At 46.4% G+C, this 20,948-nt stretch overlaps 2 protein-coding genes across 4 annotated transcripts; one reads left to right on the top strand and one right to left on the bottom strand.

Annotated features, from left to right (window-relative positions):
* The first annotated feature begins 135 nt into the window (after positions 1-135).
* LOC133954639 (Fanconi anemia group A protein) lies at positions 136-17,024 on the top strand. 3 transcript variants are annotated; one of them, XR_009920810.1, is made up of 44 exons: positions 136-302; positions 827-939; positions 1,178-1,250; positions 2,010-2,155; positions 3,139-3,234; positions 3,577-3,650; positions 3,801-3,910; positions 3,987-4,100; positions 4,284-4,347; positions 5,098-5,210; positions 5,360-5,436; positions 5,836-5,977; positions 6,071-6,204; positions 6,490-6,600; positions 6,825-6,920; positions 7,064-7,132; positions 7,548-7,636; positions 7,711-7,771; positions 7,875-7,924; positions 8,045-8,115; positions 8,258-8,356; positions 8,807-8,940; positions 9,021-9,091; positions 9,200-9,299; positions 9,728-9,915; positions 10,012-10,102; positions 10,276-10,470; positions 10,599-10,672; positions 10,807-10,935; positions 11,138-11,216; positions 11,350-11,519; positions 11,688-11,793; positions 11,878-11,937; positions 12,017-12,121; positions 12,469-12,584; positions 12,789-12,951; positions 13,319-13,381; positions 13,732-13,825; positions 13,931-14,006; positions 14,447-14,591; positions 14,678-14,767; positions 14,884-14,986; positions 15,668-15,931; positions 16,356-17,024. XR_009920810.1 is itself a non-coding variant. In XM_062389059.1 (43 exons), the coding sequence occupies exons 1-42, from the start codon at positions 221-223 to the stop codon at positions 14,980-14,982; spliced, it is 4,332 nt and encodes a 1,443-aa protein (XP_062245043.1). In that variant the 5' UTR covers positions 136-220; the 3' UTR covers positions 14,983-14,986; positions 15,668-17,024. The 3 variants fall into 3 exon arrangements, 2 of the variants coding, with proteins under 2 accessions (XP_062245043.1, XP_062245044.1); XM_062389059.1 differs by having other exon boundaries at positions 15,668-17,024; XM_062389060.1 differs by having other exon boundaries at positions 7,554-7,636; positions 15,668-17,024.
* znf276 (zinc finger protein 276) lies at positions 15,118-20,457 on the bottom strand. The gene is made up of 12 exons (XM_062389109.1): positions 20,334-20,457; positions 19,207-19,475; positions 18,620-18,935; positions 18,463-18,509; positions 17,996-18,379; positions 17,650-17,710; positions 17,273-17,356; positions 17,070-17,189; positions 16,846-16,921; positions 16,575-16,692; positions 16,396-16,495; positions 15,118-16,010 (listed from the first exon to the last, which is right to left on the bottom strand). Exons 2-12 carry the CDS (start codon positions 19,430-19,432, stop codon positions 15,731-15,733), a joined length of 1,812 nt encoding a protein of 603 aa, XP_062245093.1. The 5' UTR covers positions 19,433-19,475; positions 20,334-20,457; the 3' UTR covers positions 15,118-15,730.
* Positions 20,458-20,948: the final 491 nt, after the last annotated feature.

Raw genomic sequence — 20,948 nt, forward strand, 5'->3', positions numbered from 1 at the left:
CATTATACAAGACCACACAACACAACACAACACGTCACAGGGACTTAAGAAACCTCCGGGTTAGTTCATGTTTGTCCCACGTGACGGGCTGCTCTCCCCTGATTGGCTGTAGAACAATAACAGAGAAGCGCGGGAGGGAAACATGGCGGAGGAGGAGGAGAAGTTCAACATGGAGCCTCAGACACTTCATCAAACCTGCTCTACTTATTAATGTGACTTTATGAATCACGGAGCGGCGGAGACTTTAGCGGACATGTCGGTGAAGCTTCCCTGTGAGGAGCAGGGTGTGTCCCGCCTCCTCGGTGAGTCCTCCGGAGACATCCTGTCCACTTCCATCCTGTCTCCTCATGTCTGATACACGAGATGTGGAAGTGACAGGATTTATAATATGTATATTTATATCTCTGTGTCTGTATACACGTAGAGAATTATATATATGTGTATGAAAGTAGTGTAAATATTCCTACAAAGAGAAACACCTGTAAAAGAAAATATGTACATGGAATCCTCCATATTTGTATTTATATTGTTTTCTGCTCTTCAGTTTCTCCTGTCACTCACTTTACCTCCTGATCCACATGTTCACGCATCTGCTGTAGTTCTGACTGATCTGTATGAAACTGTGTCCTCCTGAACCATGTGTCCTCTTGTCCCATGGTTCCTCGGGAACCATGTGTCTCATGTGTCCTCTTGAACCATGTTTGTCCTTGTGTCTCATGTGTCCTCTTGAACCATGTGTCCCATGTGTCCTCTTGAACCATGTTTGTCCTTGTGTCCCATGTGTCCTCTTGAACCATGTGTCCCATGTGTCCCTGTTGTCCCCCAGCGGGTCGTGTGGTGTCCCGGCTGCAGCCTGACGGTGCTCAGCGGCTGCAGGAAGCAGCCGTGCAGCTGATGCAGCAGCAGCAGGACCTGTGCAGTCTGATCAGGGAGGTCTCTGTGAGTGACACTGGATTTATTACTTTACATTATGTCATTATATAATATATTATATCTTTGACAGTCATGAATCAGAACACCCGACCTGGAAAGACACTGTCCCTCAGAAGGAAGTGAGGTCTGTGATCAGAGCCAGGTCCTCCTCAGATCTCCTCAGTGGCTGAGCTTGGTGTGCTCTGATCCACCAGACAACTTTTCTCTAATTTGTCATAAATATAACTTCCATGTATTTGTCTAGACTCCGGCTGGCTGCTGTCAGACTGGGGAGCAGAGAGCTGCTGCCCCCGGAGGGCTCACAGGGTCACTGCTGGGTGAGTGTCTTCATATCTGGATTTGGTTTAATCAAGTGGCCAAAGTTGAATAGGCAGGTCATGTGACGCACTCGGGCCCAGAACCACCTGCTGTGACAATTCTGACAAAACACACACCCCCACACACCTCAAGGATGTGTTAAATTACACATATTATATTATATTATACTGCATTACATTGCAAATTGCAATCTGACACTGTTCACTGTCTTGCATCTTGCATTTCACTTTTTACTTCACTTTTTAATATCTTTTATATCTTTTTTTTTAGATATGTTTATGTCTATATAAACGTTACTTTGTATAAATATTATAAAAAGTGGGTAAATAATAGGTAAATAGTGAGTAAATATATATTGTTTTTTTATTGCTTTTCTTATGTGTGTTGTATTTATTGTTTATTGTATGCACCGATAACCAGAGCAATTTCCTGGTAGGTGTAAACCTACTTGGCAATAAATACTTTCTGATTCTGATTCTGATTCTGATCAGAGCTATGAAAACAGAGGAACTCATTTCTGAGTCATTCAGAACTTCTCAGTGTTTGGATTTTATCATCTCATATTTAAGTCAGCTGCGGATCAGCAGACATGAGGAGGTTCCTGTTCCCTTCATGACGTCCATCTTTGTTTGTTGTTGATTTTCTGGACAAACTACACATTATTTTAGATGTAGTTTCTTTGCTCTTATTCACAATGAAGAGACAGAACAGGAGTAAGTGCTCTGAACTCCCGCCTGTGTTGTTTGACCCGTGGACAGAGAGCGAGCTGAGGCGTCAGGCCACGGCGCTGGGCGTCCCGGTGACGGTGCTGTCGGTCGAGTTGATCCTGGAGAGACTGACGGAGATCACTGCACCTGAAGGAGAGGAGGACGAGAGGCGAGAGCTGCTCACTTCCTCTCAGAGAGTGAGTATCTTTCATTTGTGGCATGATCCAAGGTGAGCTTTCTGAGTCCCAAGTTACTGACGGTGGGAAATGTCTTTAATCTGGAGGAGCCGCTGCACCTTTACCAGGAACATGTTGTTTGAGTGTGTTAGTGCAGGTTGGCTCGTGTCACAGATCCACCCCTTCATTATCTACACCACAAAGGCTTAGTGGGTTGAAAGGGTGGCTGGAGCCCATCCCAGTTGACATTGGGCGAGAGGTGGGGTCCACCCTGAACATGCTTTAAAGTCTCCAGTTAATCTGCATGTCTTCAGACTGTGGGAGGAAGCAAGAGAACATGCAAACCACACACATGAAGACCCTGGTCCTGCACCACAAGGCTCCTGGTCCCTGGGTTCTTCACCTCAAGCTACATGTGCACAAATTTAAGTGTTTATGAATCTGTGTGTTTTTATTTCCTGCAGAAAAAAAACAAACGAAAGCAAACACATAGTCTCCTGTCAGTGTCGTGAGTTTAACATATCTCCATCTTCTATCTGATCTCTATGTCTTATCTCTTCACACTTGTCATGTGTATTGATAAAGGCCCAGTGAAGTGCACTGTTGAATCTGGACATGTGAGACGTTTAGTGTGAATAAACCTTGTGAAACAGGAAGTCAGCTGATCGTCCAGTTCAGGCTCTGTGAACTGAGTTGAGCTTCTCTAAACTCTTGTGTTTATAGTGAGATCTGTGTGTACTTGCTCTTTCCACTGTGTGATGTCGTGTCACTCGCACAGTGACTTGACATTTCCCTGCTGATTCGTAGTTCCTGTTTTACCAGTTGGTAATGACCGCTGCCTCAAGCTCAAACCAGCACAGACCTGCCTGCAGATGATTACGTGGTTTACCATTGTTCAGTGGCAGCAGCAGGAGTCTGCACCCTGGCTTAGTCTGTCTCAATTACACCTTTCTCAGGATTCTCCATCAGAGCATGCTCTATATGAAGGTCTCTGTCCTCTGCAGGTCCAGCTGTGTGTCCTGCTGGAGTCCAGCAGAGAGCTGATGTCCCAGGGAGCCCTCTGCCCTAAGCTGCTGTGGCAGGAGTACAGCAGGGATCAGGTGTGTGTGTGTGTTTTCACAGCATGTCCACACACTGTATGAGGCCTTTCAAAAGGTTTTTACTTCTCAAGTTTTACAACATGTGAAATTCCATTAACAGGGTTTCTACAGAGCGTTTAAACACATAAACACTGTGATTATCTTTGTATCAGAAAGAGGAGTCAAAGAGCAGAAAAGGGATAAAGTGTGACGGACTGATAAATCATTTAAAATGTGCAAGTTAATCCTAAAAACATGTATTTACTAAAAAGGTGTTAGTTGCTTGTGAGAGATGAACACAGTCACACTCGCCCTCAGCTGGACTTTCTCAAGTTAAGTTTCTGAAGTGGTGTTTTGTTCCAGAGGCTCCCGGAGCTGGAGGTGCTGATCCACCTGCACTGTTCCAGCTTCCTCTCTCTGAAGTTCATCTTAGAGAGGTGAGAACTGTTCGTACACCATAATTGGCTTGATTTAAATCACAGGAGGCTAAATACAGTTCGTTAAAGTTACAAACATGGCCGACACCTTCTACCGGGAGTGAACATTTCCCCCCCCTCACTCCGGTCCTCTTGCTTCTGTCCGCTCAGTGATGATGGGGTGAGGGTCTGGTTGGTGTCTCGGTTGAAGGCTCTGTGCAGCTGGACGCCTCCACAGGGGGAAGAGGAGACCAAACAAGAGCAACTCAGAGTGTTGTCCAGTAAGAACCACGGATGTGAAGTTTAATAATAGTCCGTGCTCAAGATGAATATGAGAACGGATGTGGTGTGTTCCAGCGGTCGTTGGCGTCCTGGTGGGATGTGGCTTTGAGCTGAACTCTGAACCAGCAGCTCCAGACCAGAGGAGGACCTCTCTCCTCTGCTGCTCACTGCTCGATGAGATGCTCTTCTGTGAGTCGGCATGTCTGGGTCCCACTCATCCTGTTCTGTGATGATACAATATCTAGTAAAGTACTTTGTCTCTCACCTCAGGGCCATGAAAGCTATTTTCTACTTCTTTAGACATTTCATTTGAGTATTTTTCCTCTTGTCTCTGTGAACATGTCAATGATTTCTTCTGTCATCCTTCTTCAGGGCTTCTGGACACTGTGGACAAGAGTCAGACTTCTCAGTCTTCTGCAGCAGGACCTGGGCTTTGGTTCTTTGCTTTTTTTGTTCTTTATTTGTCTTATAAACCTTCACATAATCAGACCTCAGTAGGAAAACAATTGTAAGACCTGAGAACAGACACAGATATTGGCAAATTACAACCACTCATAGATTCAGTCCCTTCAAACAACATCCCATTTCACAATGTTAAAGAAAGTGATCCATCCTTTGGTCTGAGCGCTTTCTTGGCCCCGTCCATCAAGAGTCCAGAGAATCTGTTCGGTACTTTCTGTGTTATCCTGCTGACAAACAAATGGACAGGGTGGAAACATTATAAATTCCTTGTGGAGCCAGAGTCACACACCATGGACTGTAAAGATGCATCTGGAGCTTCATGATGACCATCTCTAGATTTTCCTGTTCACCAGTTTTTCCCCGGCAGCTGACCGGCTCATCTTTAGGTTCTGCTCAGTTCTCTGTTAACTGTTGACAGCAGGGTGTGAAAACTCGGGGTCGCCTGTCTGGTCCTGAAACGCTGCAGCTGTGCACCTGCTGCTCACGACCACACTGGGCTTTAATCAGTGTCACAGTAACTGTCAGCTCCGTCTGCACGATGCACTCACTGAGTCACAGCCCTCGCTGGAGTCTGTCTGCAGCATTGAGCCGTTCAGTTAGACCCAGAGGTCTAAGAACTTACCATAATGACAACACCAGTTAGACAGCAGGAGGTTAATTCATGACTACTGACTCAACATTGCATTTGGCTTGACTTTACTTTTCTCCTCTTTGTTTTCTGCAGGATTCAAACACTTGACGCTTCATTATGTGGAGTTTCAGCCTCAGCCGAGGCCGTCCAGCGTTTCTTCACACACTCCCTCACTCAGGCTCTGACTTACAAGCCTCGACTCACAGGTACAGACAAGTTCAAGATTCTCTTTACAGCTTGACAAGCCTGAAGTGATCTGGCAAGAACTTAAAACCAGGTCAGAGAATCCAGGCTTTAAAAGACCTTAATAAAGACTCTAAAAACTCTGAGAAACAACTAAACCATGTTTTTTCAGTGTCGGACGCCGTCACTCTGCAGAGCGACTGGACCTTTGTGAAAGCCGACCCGTTGTTGATGTCTCTTTTCCGTAAGGTAAATATTAGTTTCTACATAAAGTGAGCTGAGTTTAAAACATGCTTTAAACATGAAGGAAGCTATATGTTCAACTATATATGTTTTTATTTATGAATAATCAGCTGAAACAAAGAATTCTGAAATTTTGTTACCTCATAATGAGACGTTCATATCGTATGAGACCTGGGGACTGTTGATTCTCCTACACACATCTCTCTCTTGAAAACATGAATAATAAATCAGATTTCTTAAATCTTTCGAACTTGAAATGCTGTTTGTGCACTGAGATCGGTGTCTGTTGACTGATGTCTGTTGTCTGTTGACTGGTGTCTGTTGTCTGTTGTCTGTTGACTGGTGTCTGTTGTCTGTTGACTGGTGTCTGTTGACTTGTGTCTGTCGTTGTCCTGTGTGTCCCAGCTGGCTGTGATCTTCAGTGTGGAGCTGCTGCTGCGTCACCTGCAGCAGGTTCTGGAGACTCACGAGGTCAACTGGAAACACGTCCTGTGCTTCCTGTCCACGCTGCTGGTTTACAACCCCTGTGCTCCGCCCAGCCTCAGAGGTAAACAGGAAGGACGGATTTAAGGTTAAACGATAACATAATGTTGATTAAAGGTTTTTCTTTGTGTCTGTTCTGTGTCTGTGCTTCTATCAGAGCTGCTGTCCCGGCTGCTGACTTCTGCTTTTGAAGGCTATGACCTGGAGCACATGGTAACAGCCTTCCTGTTGGCTCGCCAGGGGGCGCTAGAGGGAGCCGGCGTCTTCTCCTCCTACAGTGACTGGTTCAAGGTTTCCTATCATTTAGTTTTTCACACCAGGGTTGTACACATTGATAAATAAGGAGGCCATGCTCAAAACGTCTTTTAATGAAATTCAGGATGGTCATATTCATATAATTCTCATTTCTTTCCACGGAATGTCCAGTATAATGCTGATTGAAATGCTCATTGGTTGAGTTTGACCATTTGTGACTTTGGTCATGTGTCAATGATACATTTCTGATATTTAGATTGTTGATATAACTGCTGTTAGTGTTGTGGTCCCTCTCTGAAGTGCCTGGTTCTGCCTCTTCAGATGTCGTTCGGTGGCAGCAGTGGCTTCCATGCATCGAGTAAGAAGTCTCTGGTGTTCCTGTTGAAGTTCCTCTCGGACCTGGTTCCGTTTGAGCCCCCCCAGTACCTCAAGGTGACACTTGTTCTCCTAGACGTCATGGAGAACCTCATTGTGCAGGATGTGTTCCCTTTTAAATCAGACCAGGTCTTAATGATATTTGACACAGACGAATAAACAAGCAAAAACATTGGGAGATTTTTTATAGAGAGAAAAAATGCACATGTATATTATGAAGGACAATAAACAAATACTAAATATTTATGTCATAAACTGCTTAAACGTTCTTCTCCTGTTAGGTTCACATCCTCCACCCTCCGTTCGTCCCGGTGAAGCACCGCAGCCTCCTGATGGAGTACATCTCTCTGGCTAAGACCAGGCTCGCTGACCTCAAGGTCAGCATTCAAATCACAGCATATAGAACTATCCACATTAAAACTGTATAACAGCAACACTACATAGTGATGATTGTATAATTGTGGTTAATGTCCCTTAGTGTAAAGTGTGTGTGCTTGTGCGTGTGTGTGTGTCCATGCAGGAGTCGGTGGAGGACATGGGTTTATATGAGGATGTCTCTGGTGCAGGTGGAGCATCAGGATCAACACAGGTAACAGCGACCCCCAGTGGTCAGGCCAGGCCTCAGCATCTCCTTAAATAGTTATTAATGTTGTGAACTATATTCATGAACTTCTAGTCACACTCCTTGTATAGTGATTATTTTATACTATATTTAATTTCAGTTTTAAGTGCTGATAGTATCCTTGTGTTATTGAGTTGGTTGCAATTCCAGAGTGCTGTCCTTCAGCTTCAGAGCCGGACTTATTGATTTCAGATTTTGTATTGATTTCAGTAACAGCCCTGTGTAAAGATGTTGCCTCCAGGGAGAGACACTGCACCTTAAACTAAAGGGTTAAGTGACTCCCTGTGAAACTGAGTTATTCTAAAGTCTGCGTCAGTGGTTAGTAAGTGGTGGGTTAATAATGATGTATGATCATGTGTAATAATGTATAATATGTCTGCAGCCCCAGGGTCAGGCCGTGCAGGATGTGGAGAAGGCCGTGTCTCTGTTCGAGAGCACAGGAAGAATCTCTGCCACAGTCATGGAGGCCAGGTACAAAGTCAGATTATCACCAGACCCAAGTTCCTTAAGTTTACAAAGTAAGTGACACCCGTGTCCTCGCACAGTATTTTCCGGAGGCCGTACTTCCTGACTCGATTCCTTCCTGCTCTGCTGAAGCCACGAGTGGTGAGCAGCTTTCCCTTACGCTGATATAAAGTTATAAACAGAGGAGATGCCTGACTCACAGATCAAACCTATAAAGTGACGTTCACTCGTCTTTAACTTACAGCTTCCTGTGAAAGCTGATGCTCGGATGAGTCTCATAGAAGCTTTGAAAAAGTGAGTTATCATTAGAAGCTTTTATTCCATTTATTGTAAAAAGAATGTGCTGCTTCTCAGTATCATTTATTTCTGTTTGATGATTTCATTGAGTACATTTTATATTCTGGTTGTTTTCAGAGCGGAGAAGATCCCTGCCGCCCAGCACTCGTCTTACGTGGAGTCCTGCTCGAGACAAAGGCGACAGGACAGTGAGTCTCCTGTGTGTTGTCCCCATGATGACCACTTTGTGTTACTGAAATCAAACCACATCAACACAGATCAGTATGTTCTGGAAGATCATCCACTGATGACTGACCGTACGTGTTGTGTGCGGCCGTGTTGTGTTTTCAGAGAGTGTTGTGTGTTCGGACGCCGCTGATGATCCTCTGGAGGTCCTGAAAGTTCAGCTGCAGGAGTTCAGAGGGCTGGTGGTGGATGGAGATGATGGAGGTGAGCAGATAAAGAGAAACACACAGGCACAGGCACACGCACACAAACACACAAACAGACAAACACATATATGTCTGTGGCTCAACAGTCAAACAAAGAAAAAAGTTGTATCATATGTTTACTTGAAATCAAATCTCATGTGTTTGTGTTTCCTGTGTTAATCATGGATAGTAAATGAAGATGATTGTGGTGAATTCATATCATCAAATCAAGATGATGGTCAAACATGTGTTTTCCACATCATGTTCACGACTTTGAACAGTTTGAAGTGTTTTTCTTTCTCTAAGTCCTCGGGTTTGTCTTTCATGTGTGTTCCTAAACCAACTGGTCCAGAGCAGAGTGTGTTTCTCACAGACGAGCAACACATCGTTACTGTCTCGCTCCCCGACTCACACTGAGCCTCTGTGAATCTCTGACTCCCTCGTGTCCTCTTCTCCGATGTGTCCTCAGACATGATGGCACAGCTGTCCAGGATCTCCCACACGCTCTGTGTCGTCTTCCCTGGTCGTCCCGAGGACCTCATTGAGCAAACTGTCCTCAAAGTTCACGTGGACGCTCCTCCGTCCCCTGAGCTACATGTCAAAGTAAACACTCTGAAACACAGTCCTCTCGTGCTGCATCAGTTCATGTATTTTTCATGTTCATGTATTCCTCTTATTCTCAGGTCATCAACATGATCCTCAGAAACTTCTGCCAGTGCACGTTAGATGCTTCTCGAGCAAATCCCCCTAATAAGTGAGTCTGTGACTCCATACAAATATTAGAGGATTCATCTGATTGTTGGTAAGAGTGAAATAAAATAACACAAATGCACAGAGTGATATTTGGTTTCTGTCTGTTCAGACAGAACCTGTGGGCCTCCAGGTTGGTCAGTGTGCTGCTTGGTAACACACAGCTGATCTGCAGCCTCACACACAGACTCTGGGACCTGTTTCATAACCAGGTACATCAATTCATAATCATACACTGTCTTTCACTCTCATTAAGCTGTTTTCAGATATGAAATTGTCCTAAAAATTGGGTCCGAACATTTTCTGGAGTTTGTCCTTCACGTCTAAAGAACCCAGTCTGAGATTCACAGCCACAGGGACATGTGGGCGGAGCCTGTGGAGCAGCAGGAGGCCGAATTCTGCTGTTTCTGTTTGCATCACATCGAAGACGAAGAGAAGAAGCTACTGAATCAGCTCAATGTTTATTGTTGCATTGACAAGTCACTGAAAGGATCAGAAGCTTCACAACACGCCCACTTGTTGTGAATTGTCTGGACATTGAGAGTCAGGAGAAGGTCCATTCATCTGGAAGCAGCTTCATGTGTCTCGCTTCAAAAGTCTCTTTTAATCATTTGTGTTTCAAACCTCTCTTGGTCCAAAGGGGTCCTCGCTGAGCCCCGCCCACGTGCTCGGTCTGGCAGCGTTTGTCGTCCACCTCCAGGCCTCCCAGTGCCCCAGCGCGCTGATTCAACTGGTCCCATTCGTCCTGCCCAAACCAGTGCCTGTTGGAGAAGCTGTGAGCGCAGCGCTGGTGTGCAGCACACACACTGACATGCTCTTCTGTGTCAGGTCAGACCAGATCTTTACAGCGACGCACTTTTCTTCAGCTGAAACCATCTGTGACTATTGGCAGCTCCAGTGTGAGTCTCTCTCTGTGCTGTTTAGGTTTTGTTTGGCAGCTGTGTGTTACGGGATCTGCAGAGGAGACTCGCTGCCTCAGCAGCAGGACCACGTTCCCAGCAGCTTCTATAAGAAGGTATCACTTCCTGTTACCTGCATGAACTTCACTAGGTTTTCCTTTGTTAATGTATTACTGTGAGGGAGGAGAGAGGATCTTCTTCATGAGTCATGTGTTCACAACTTCACCCTCCTGCTTTAGTTATAAACCTTCAAACATTATATGAAGTGTGATTGTGTGTCTGTGTTCAGCTCCTCTATCTCATCCCGAGGCTGTTGCCCGAGGCCAGAAGGCCGGCCGTCACTGCTGAAGGTTCTGTGGGTGAATCCCAGGAGGAGAACCTGTGGAGCAGCGCCACAGAGGCCGGCGCCCCCTGGAGGACGGGTGCTTGGCGCCTGTGGAGACACGCAGCTTTTCAGCAGCTACAGAACACACCTCAGTACCAGGTGAGATGGACGCTTGTGCTCCTGCCTGGTGAGAGAATCTGTGGCCATGTTGCTTCCATCTGACTGTTAAATGAAATCCATTGATGGATTTTTCTTATCGTCAACAACCTTTTGTTTCGTTTGTCCAGCTGTCGTTTTCTGATTGGCTGGTTCATGAGCTCCGGGTGCAGAGAAGTGAGGACGCCCTGTCGGACCCAGAGCGGTAAGAAGGACACACACACGTTCTCTTACAGGTGCCATTAGACATACAACAGAAATAAAACCACTACTGTTTGTGTCTGTGTGTGTGTGTCTGTGTCTGTGTCTCTGTCTGTGTGTGTGTGTGTGTGTGTGTAGTCAGGAGTACCAGCAGTGGGCCTGTCTGGAGCTGTTCCTGCCTCGTGCGGGGGAGCAGGGCGGCTGTGGAGGAGACATGAGGACCCTCTGCTCTCATGTCCTCGATGCCGTCATGGACCAGCAGTCAAAGTGGGTCCACACGTGTGTCATTGTGTCATGTTCAATAAGTGTAACGCTGATTTGGGATTGTTCGTCTTGATAGTGAGTCTATTCCCTAGAAACCCTGCAAAGGAAGAGCAGATAATCAAAAAGCAAAATAAAGTATTATACAATTACAACAGATAATATAGAACATATTACTGTGAGTTATGAAAGTATTTGATGTCAACAGGGACCAGAGTCTGGAAAATCTGCATCAACGAGCCTCAGCCACCGGGACGTGTCTGCCAGACGTCATCTCCAGATTACAGGTGTGTCTGTGTGTGTCTGTGTGTGTCTGTGTGTGTGTGTCTGTGTGTGTTCGCCTGACCACAGTAAAAACACTTAACAAATCATTCTTAAAACATGAATGAGGTGATGTTTAATCGATTCTTGTGTGTGTAGGAGTTTGTCTACGAGATGGACGTGACCGGACTCTCTGGCAGCCGCAGTGGAAGAGCGGACGTGTGCGACTTCCTGTTCCAGTTCATTTCTCAGAGATGCTCCTCGAGCTCCGTGTCCCCGTCTGTCGGCTCGGAGCTCGGCCTGCAGCACACGCTCCTCACGTGGAACCGGTACGAGCAGGAAGTGGGGTTTACACTGAGTTTACATATTCATCATAAGAGATATGAACTTATTTATCCTAAGGAATAAAGAGTTGATATGTATTATAAACATGATCTCATTCATTTAAATATCCTGCTCATGACACTGCCACTTCCTGTGCATGTGTGACATCACAGAGTCCTGCTGGCTCTCCCCCCCCGGCTGCTGGTGAAGCTGAAGGCTGAAGGAGGGCGGAGGACTCTGGACTGCACCACGCTGACACAACATGTCAACCAGCATCAGGTCAGCTCTCACCACCAGCCTCTCTTCAACCCCATCAGCTGTTTGGAAGCAGTTTGAGTGACTCTGACTTGTTTGTCCAATCAGAGGAGGGTGTGTTCTCCTGCCGGCCTGATGTCCTTCCATCTGACGTCTCACCTCCTGAGAGTGAGAGGCTCTGACGTCTGAATATGAACTAATGATAAACAGAGGTCCAGTCGATATGATAACTGTGTTTCCTGTCCAGGGTGTGTTATCTGCCAGTGTGTCCTGTGGACGTCCCAGGGAGGAAGTCAACAAGGCCTGGTCTCAGATCAGTGTCCACTGTCCTCTGCTCCTCACCTCTGCTGTGGTACCTTCTGCTCTCAGTCACTCCACCTGGTTGATCCTGAGACAAATATGAATACTGATACTGGTGGAAAGTCAGAGAAGGAACTTATAGAATGAATATATTAATGTGCTTCAGTTTCACACGAGTCCAGATGTCTGCTCCTGGTTGATAAACCAGTGACATAGAGAAACATTCTTACTGTGTTAGTTTCACTTACACACAAAACAAGGAAATCAGTGCTAACACAAAAACATAATTACGATGAACGTGTTTGTGTTGAGAGTTCTGACATCATGATGATTGTGTGTGTGTGTGTGTGTGTGTGTGTGTGTGTGTGTGTGTGTGTGTGTGTGTGTGTTTGTGTGTAGCGCTGGAGGGAGCGTCTGTCTCCAGTGCTGTCGTCACTGTGGAGTCGTGTGTGTGACGGGGAGCCTCTACCAGAGCAGCTGCAGCTCCTCACTGACTGTGGTCACTGGGCTCACAGGTACAACCTTCTCCTCATGAACCTCCTCCTCATGAACCTCCTCCTCATGAACCTCCTCCTCATGAACCTCCTCCTCATGAACCTTCTCCTCATGAACTTCCTCCTCATGAACCTCTGATCCTCGTCCTGATGAAGATATGTAACTCCTTCATCTTCCTCCTTCTGTCAGCTGTTGGATGATGTTTGTGTTGTGATGATTTTCAGTGTCGCACGTTGCCTGTCGCCGTCACCACCTCCGCCTCCGGCTCCAGCTCTGCTGTTGGCCTCCAGCCTTCATCGTGCCTGGCGAGGTAGTGGGGGGGGCAACCAGAGCTTCAGCGTGGCCCTGAACCTGCTGCGACCAGAGCGGGAGTCACAGGACAGAGAGGTGAGGGCTCAGAACACAGTCATCCTGATAACCTGAAGCTGGTGATCAGGTCAACACTCATTCTTCTCCACCTGTTCCTCCCTGCACACGAGCTAATCACACTCCAGACCACTGACTATATATAAATATATAAGGAACCTCCTCCCTATCGAGAAATGAAGCCACAATATCCTGAATAATAACGCTGGCGTCTTGCTTTGAGCTTTAGTCCCTCAGTTCTAAGTCTCTTTAGATAAAAGCGTCTCGTGGGATTTGATTGAAACTTGTTTATTGAAACTTGATATCTGCTCCATTCGTTTTCTTTTCTCAGAAGCATCGTGGTGGTTTTGAGTTTTCTTTATCAACCTGCTTCTCATGTCTTCCTCAGGTGCTGGTGTTTCTTCTCTTCCTGTGTGTGAACGACCATCTGTTGACACTCCTGTGCCTGCAGGTGTGTGTTCATGTTAAGGTGGCTTGAAGTTGAGTTTTTATAAGAGATGATTGGTCTGGATTTTGTAATACTAAGCTTACCGTTGTTTATTTAATGAATAATATGACTCTTTGGGCTCATTGCTGTCATTCACTGTCAGTGAAAACTCCTGGAAATGATTCTTATGGTTTGGGGGAGACATGGAAACGTGAGGACATGAAGAGCAACACAATAATTATTTGTGTTATATATATTTCTTGTGTTGTACATTTCATCATCCAGTATGTTTGCCACAGCTTCTCTGATCTGTTGCTTCTCCTTCAGCTGAAGACAAATACCTATGATTTACATCTCTATTTGTTTTTCTTTAGGAGGAAAGTGATGAAGAATCGTTGAGTTTATTCTCCGACCTTCTGTGTGTACTGGTGGACTCTTCTGATTGGCTGCTCATCTTTAAATCAAGTGGTACAGTGAACGTCTTCAGTTCATTTGTCTTATTAATCTCACATCTGCACTGAGAGCTGATACTTGTTTATGTTTCACTGTAAAACTGAATGTTTTTTTTACCAGAACAAGGTGTGTATGAGTCGGTCACCATGTTGACCTCAGATGAGTTTACTCGACTGCTGCCGTGGGCTTTCTACAGGTGAGCGTTCCTCGTCCTGAAGTCTCTGACTCGGTCCATCAAACTTTTTACTTAACAAGAAATTCCAGCTTTTAGAATCCTCGATCTTTTTCTGTAGCTTCATTCATGAGGTCAAAATAAAACAGATGCAAAGATTTTATTAATGTCTTTCTAGACCCAACAAATAAAAACATACGCGGGTAGGATTGTTGACCTCTCAGGTTTCCCAGCATGTAAAGCAGAGGATACAGTGATCCATGCTTCTGTCTGTAGTTTGTCTGTGAGCAGGTTTTGTTTCTGGAGTAAAACTCAAAAACCAGTTAGAACTTTGCAGAAATGTTTATCAGGTGGTTGAGCCTTTTGAAAGTTTGGTTTTATAATGATTTAACTTTTGCCTTGAAAATATGAATCTTTTCTCTCTGATGTAATTGACTAGCTTCCTGTTGTGTTGTGTTGTGTAGCCTGCTGCTCCAGCAGAGTGCCGAGCTGCTGCACAGAGTGTTGTGTTGTCCAGGGTTCCTCCAGGCGGCCGTCCTCCTCTACGTCCGCCTGCTGCAGCTCGTCCTGGACGGACACGCACCAGCCGCCGAGCACCCTGAGCAGCAGGTGAGCTGAAGTGTTCATCAGCTCATGTTGGTGTCGAGCTTTAAAAAAAACCTCTGAATATCAAATACACAAATATGCTTCGTCAGGTGGATCCGTCCCAGATTCTGAGCCGAGCCAAGAGGTTTCTCCTGAGAGCGATCTCCCAGACGTCTCTGTCCTCCGCTCAACGCCGACGGGTAAACGACACACGAGCATTAGGTTCCACCAGCTCGATGAACCCCCCCCCCCCCCGCTGACATTCACCCGTCTCCCTCTTGTCTTTTGTCTCCGTCGGGGGGGTGTCCTGTCGCAGCTGGAGTCGCAGTGTGCAGATGTGGATCCAGAGGTGGCGGCAGCGCTCTCCGTGCACCTCGGTGCTCCGAGCCTCAGCCCCGAGATGGACTTCCTCTGAACACGTGAGAATAAAACTCACTGCAAACCCCCCCCCCCCCCCATCTGATCCACAGAAGCTTCTGGATCTGTTGTAGCCCCCCCCCCGTTACAGAAACATGTTATATCTCTCAAAGAGCAGATTCTACAACAGCTGTTTAAAAAAGGTCGACATTTTATTTACTTTTTTTTTACATAATGAACACACAACTTTACACATGTACATCTGAAGCCCTTTGGTTTTACAACTTGAAGAAACCTGAACCGGGACCTGAAGGTCAAGTGTGTAAGATTCAGGTGAGAAGGTTCTTTGTGCACAAACTGAATATTAAATTATCCTGGTGATGTTTTCACTAGTTTGTTTCATCTAAATTGTACAAGTAGTAGTTTTCTTTACCCCAGAATCAGACTTTATATTTACATCAGGAGCGGCTCCTCTCTACGGAGGCAGCCATGTTTTTTTTACAGTCGCCCAGACTGGACAAACTAAACCTTTTGAGTTTTTATGACGACTGAAGCTTCCACTGGTTCTCTATGATGTTTGGAAGGGGGGGGGGGGGATTGAGGGGTGTTCAGCTGCAACTTGACACTTCACCACTAGATGTCACTACATTCTTCACACTGAACCTTTCAGTTAAAATCATTTTGTGTCATGAGGAGGAGACACAGCAGATTGAAATCAACACTATGCAGCTTCTTTTCACCAGAACCAGTCCCCGGCCCACAGTTCATGTACCCGAGCAGCAGAGCTGGACCGGAACTCTCTGCCGTCATCTGTCCTGGTCCTGCTGAGCCACCTCACCGCTCTGAGTGATGCTGCGCTGCTCAGAATATGGCGGAGGCGGCTGCTGCTTCTGGCTGAGGCCTCTCTGCGCCTCGGTCTGGATCACCGGGTGGACCATGGACATGTGGACGTTGAGGTTGTGGGCCTTCTCGAAACGCTTCCCGCACATCAGGCAGGCGAACTCCAGGTCGGCCTCTGCCTTGTGTTTGGTCATGTGGTATTTGAGTGACGCCCGCTGGCGGCACTGGAAGCCGCACACCTCACACCTGCAGGAGAGAGAGACTTTTAAAACAACAGTGTTTCTAATGCATCACCTGTTTTTCTCCTGGTTTAAACGTTCAGTTTAGTTTCCTCTTCATGAGGATCGACAGCCACACATTCATTATTAACTCCATGAAGAAGGTTCTGTTTTCACCTCTGTCTGTTTGTTAGTGAGGTTAACTACTAACTGGCAAAGCAGTTTTACAGTCTACTGCACTGCATTATGGGTATTATCAAAGTCTGGCCCATACTAGGACAATCAAGTTATAACGGCCTCTTCATCTTTAAAATTGAGCAAATCTGTCAAATATGAAAAATGGAGCATAAAAGAGTCAGTTCCTCTCATCCAGGTGTGATCTGATGATGGGGTTTGAAGGCGGCGCTACGTACTGCAGCGGTTTGGCTCCTGAATGTCTCATCTGGTGGACGGACAGGTGCTTCCTCTGTTTGAAGGTCTGACCGCACTGGTCACAGATGTAGTTCCTCTCCTCTGGAAAACAGAGACCAACACCCGACATGAGAAACGCTCTGACGACTGGCAGCTCGGAGCTGGAGTGTCCTGGCCTCACCTGTGTGGATGAGCTTGACGTGTCGCTGCAGGTAGCGGTCGATCATGAAGACCTTGTTGCAGCCGGGATGAGGACACGGCCGCTCTCTCACCTCCTCGTGATGCTCCTTGATGTGCTTCTAAAAAATAAGATACAAAAAAACCATCAACAACAGCTAAATACTGGTTTATTATTGGCTTTTATTGGTTTAAAAATATACAAAGACTTGTGTAGGGTTCATTGTTAATGTGAGTTAAATAACTAAATGTATATCAGTTAGGTGAAAACTGACCTTCAGACCATCCGGAGCTCTGTAAACGGCTGTGCAGCCCTGATACGGACACTTGTAGATGTTGGGAAGTTCCTCTCTTTAAATTAAAACAACAGTTAATGTGCGTTGTGTTTATCTGGAGCAGTTAAATTCCACAAACCACCTTCAATCTGCTGAAATAAAATACACATTCAAACAGAGGTTGTGTGTTTCAGAGTGTTGTTGTGAGCTAGTTGCCGTCGCACCCTTTAGGTTTGAACTTGTTCTTCCAGCCGGGTTTGGGACCTGGTTTCTTTTTGATCTTGGGCTCCTCCGGGCCCTTCGGGCTTTGTCTCCTCTTGTTGGGGACGGTCGCTCTGCGAGCACTGAGGGCGAGAGAACAACGTGAGACCACAACTACTTGAATCCACCTGTGAAGGATCAAACACTTTAGAGTCTTTGTTCCAACCTCTTGTCCGAGTCCGGCTCCAACGACTGATCGTCTAAACCCTCTCCTCTTCTACTCGCCTCCAACTCGTCCTCGGAGACGACTCTGGAAACACAGGGATCGGACGTTTGGGTTTGAATCATCTGACGACATGACAGCAAGAGAAGCCAAACGTCTCATGACTGACAGCTGAGACTGACTCATTGGACAAGAACATGTGGTGACAGCTCGGACTCTGACTCCCAGTGACGTCACTGGTGCAGGACGGCAGCACCAGTGTCCGAGACGCTTTGGCTTTGTGTTTTGTTGGAAGTGGAGACGTGTCGTTCATCTGTACTAACATCGGCCAAATTAAGAAAACTACAGGTTCTGAGGTGAAAAGGAGTTGTGAGACGAACCTGTCGGACAAGTCGCTGTCAGCTGCTCTGTCCTCCGGCCGAGCCGACGCCTCCTCAGCACCTTTCACATCGAGATGAGAACATCCAGAAGCATGTGAGTCATGGAATCATAATGAGGAGTCAGCCGTTAGGAGTGTAAACAGAGTGTGTGTCACTGGTTGTGTTCACATGTGGGGAGGAGCCAAGAATCAAACTAACCTGAAATAATCTCAGTATCACAAAAACAGAACGTCATATCACGTGTGGAGGTTAAAGCAACACTATGGAACGTTAACAAAGCAGCGCCCTCTACAGGCACCTGTGGCGTGACAGGTTGTGACCTCACATGACTTGTGGACCGTCTCACCTCCAGTGGTGCTGGTCCAGTCCACCAGTGCTGAGCTCTGAGCCTGCACTGCTGGCGGAAGGAGGGGAGTGTTTCTACTTCCTGTCTGCGTCCTTCCATTGCCGCCGGGCTGCTCCTCTTTATCCTCCTGCGGCTCCGCCTCCTCCTCTGACATCACTCTGTCGCCACGCCCCGAGTTCACCTGGTGCCCTGGACTGGTGTTGCTGGTGTTCATGATGTGTCTGTGACCATCACCGCAGCCCCACACGGCTCTAACCGAGCCCCAGCACCGGCCCTTCAGCACCTCCTTCAGGTCGGGGAGGGAGCGGCAGGCCTCTCCGTGGCGGTGAGCCCAGGACACCAGACTGTGGAGGCACTTTGAGTCTGAGGTGAAAGATGGTGGAGCTGGAAGAAAACAGCAGAACGTCTCAACAGGGGGAAGCCGACAGTTAACTCGTGTTGTCTGAAATTAATAAATGAAGATTTACTTATTGAGCCCAGATCTACTGACGACTCCGGACACGTTGAATTCTTCCTGAAACAGAAACAAACAGCTGCTCATGTTTCTCCACTTCCACATTTGGAATCCTTCCGTTGTGAGAACATTTTAACAGAAGATTAATTTGGCTTTTCACTCGGACTCACCGGCTTTTCAGGTTCTCCTTCCCGACTGGAGGGAGGTTGACTCGCTGCAGGAACCGGACCAGGATGCTGTGGCACTTGTAGAACTTGGCGTGGCATTTCTTACAGATAAACTCCGACAGCCGGGGGTCGCGGTCCAACTGGACGCCGACCAGCCGCTGGAAATCTGAGTGGAATAAAAGGGGCGACTGTGTCCCAGCATCCGAGTCCTCGTCTAAGAGACCGATGGAGTCCCGTGACCAGCGGTTGAAGGCGTGACGCAGGCTGCGTGGAGAGAACTTCCCGTGGCAGAGGCGACAGACGGCCGTGGACAATCTCCCTGTGGAGCAAAGAAGCAGATCATCAGTTCCATAGATCTCAGTTTTTACCTAAAACACGTAAATAAACTCTGTCTCTGAATCTGCAAGAAAGAAACCGAGGATGAAAACTGACTTTGTACCAAACTCTTCATAGAAATGTTCAAATAATCCACTTTCCACTGTTACTAATACAGAGTTTAGACTTAAACTGTTAATGCTGAATTCATAAGTGGTAAATAAACGAGTAAAGGGACGGATTGTGGATGAGTTCGGTGTCTCTGTCTCTCTCACCTGAAGGTTTGGACTTGTTCTCCGGAGGTTTCAGTGTCTCCTCGCTGAGCTCTGAGTTCACAGTCTTGTCTGTGGCAGCGTCATTGTGGTAAAAATCATCCGTTGCCACTGGGACAGTCTTTCGAGGTCTCCCTCTGGTTCCGGGCGTCTTCTTCTCCTCGCCGAGTCTCACCGCCGTCTGCCGCCGAGTCTCAGACGACCTTGGACGCCTGGCTTTCTTCTTCATGGTTTATCCTGCAGCTGAAGATGGAAGCCGGCCGCCTGCGTCGCTGTAAAGATTTGAAACGTGTTAATCGTGGTATCACCTCCTCCTCCCTGAAGCTGCCCCCCCGATCCCTGTCTCCCACACCAGGCTGCGACTCGGTGGCGCTCAGTGTGGCGGCCGGCGCCTGGAACCTTCTCCCGGGGGAAATCAACTCTCTTTTAAAAAACAGGCTCAATCCAACATGTTCCTAAAAATCACTCGGTTACATCATCAGGAACGAGCAGGGCCGCTGTGGCTCAGGGGGTAGAGAGGGTTGTCCACTCTCCCAGAGGTTGACGTCTGTGCTGACAGTTTAATGAAAGCTGTGTGATAAAGAAAGTTCTGCTTATAGAATAAAATCTATATAAACACAGATCACATCACCATTCATACTTTTAACATCTGTTGGTTGATTTTCTTTTATTTCTTTATCTATAAATTCACTAAATAAGTCCACATTATTTATCATTATTATTCTCTATCTCTGAGATGATTGTCCGGGTTTCACTTGTTGCATTGTTTAAAAATACATTCTCAATTAATTGTCTGTTTCCACAACTTGATTTCAGTTGAATTTGTGTATTTACAAAGGACTTTATTGAGTTTCTACGAGTTTCTCCATCATATTTTGTGATTTTATGAATCAACTCATGTAAAACAACGATCGTCAGATTCATGAGGTGAAAATAACGGTAACCGACCATCTGACGTCACATTAAACATGTCCTCTCACGTGATGAAACATGTTTCAATTCGTACGTCGCGCTCACGTCTCTGTTTGGCGAATGTCGTGAAGCTACGTTAGCTTCGTTAGCCGCAGCGCGACGCACCGGTTCCGCCTTCACGTTAAAACCCGTTACAAAGTGCAGTGACGCGTGTTTACCGTGAGCGTGCGTGAGTCCCGATCCCGGAGCTGCGTGGTGTTTTCACACGAGACGAGTTTCACATCAGCGTCAGGAGCTGCAGATGTAAACAGTAGAACCCGGAAGTGCTACCGGAACGAGAAAAGGAGACCGGAAGGGGCCACAGCGCCGCCCGCTGGTCACAGGGACACACTGAGCAGTCCATGGTTGCAGGTTATGTTTGTTTTGATTATTTTAATTAATAAAACAACAGGAATCACATACAAGCTGCAGCTCTACTGCCCCCTGGTGGAGGGGCCCGACCTGGAGACAAACATTCCATTAATGAGTTCAGTTAAGACATGAGAGATTTAGGATAAAGATTAAATTATGGGTAACTGATTGATTTAATAATAATAATAATAACAATACCTCTCCTTGTATAGCACTTATCTAAACAAGGTAACACAGTGCTTCACAAAAATCACTGGCAGAAAACTTAATGAACTAATATAAAGGTATTAAATTCAGTTCCATTTTAAAAGCCAAATCATAATATAATAAACTCAAGACGTTAAACTTCATAGAGAAACAGTTCCCACGATGAGCAAACACTTTGAGGAGAGTAAGAACTCATGAGCTTCTGTTGTTCGGGT

This window comes from Platichthys flesus, chromosome 6 (genome assembly GCF_949316205.1).
Source record: "Platichthys flesus chromosome 6, fPlaFle2.1, whole genome shotgun sequence".
NCBI lineage: Eukaryota > Metazoa > Chordata > Actinopteri > Pleuronectiformes > Pleuronectidae > Platichthys > Platichthys flesus.

Bases quoted from the DNA above. Each gene is read 5' to 3' on its own strand.
- LOC133954639 (XM_062389059.1), top strand. From the start codon at position 221: ATGAATCACGGAGCGGCGGAGACTTTAGCGGACATGTCGGTGAAGCTT. The intron at 4,101-4,283 runs GTGAGTCGGCAT...ATCCTTCTTCAG, and splicing joins GCTCGATGAGATGCTCTTCT to GGCTTCTGGACACTGTGGAC. The intron at 14,768-14,883 runs GTAAACGACACA...GTCCTGTCGCAG, and splicing joins CCTCCGCTCAACGCCGACGG to CTGGAGTCGCAGTGTGCAGA.
- znf276 (XM_062389109.1), bottom strand. From the start codon at position 19,432: ATGAAGAAGAAAGCCAGGCGTCCAAGGTCGTCTGAGACTCGGCGGCAG. The intron at 18,510-18,619 runs GTGAGTCCGAGT...TTTCTGTTTCAG, and splicing joins AAGGAGAACCTGAAAAGCCG to GAAGAATTCAACGTGTCCGG. The intron at 16,693-16,845 runs GTCAGTTTTCAC...CTTATTTTTTAG, and splicing joins GAGCTCCGGATGGTCTGAAG to AAGCACATCAAGGAGCATCA.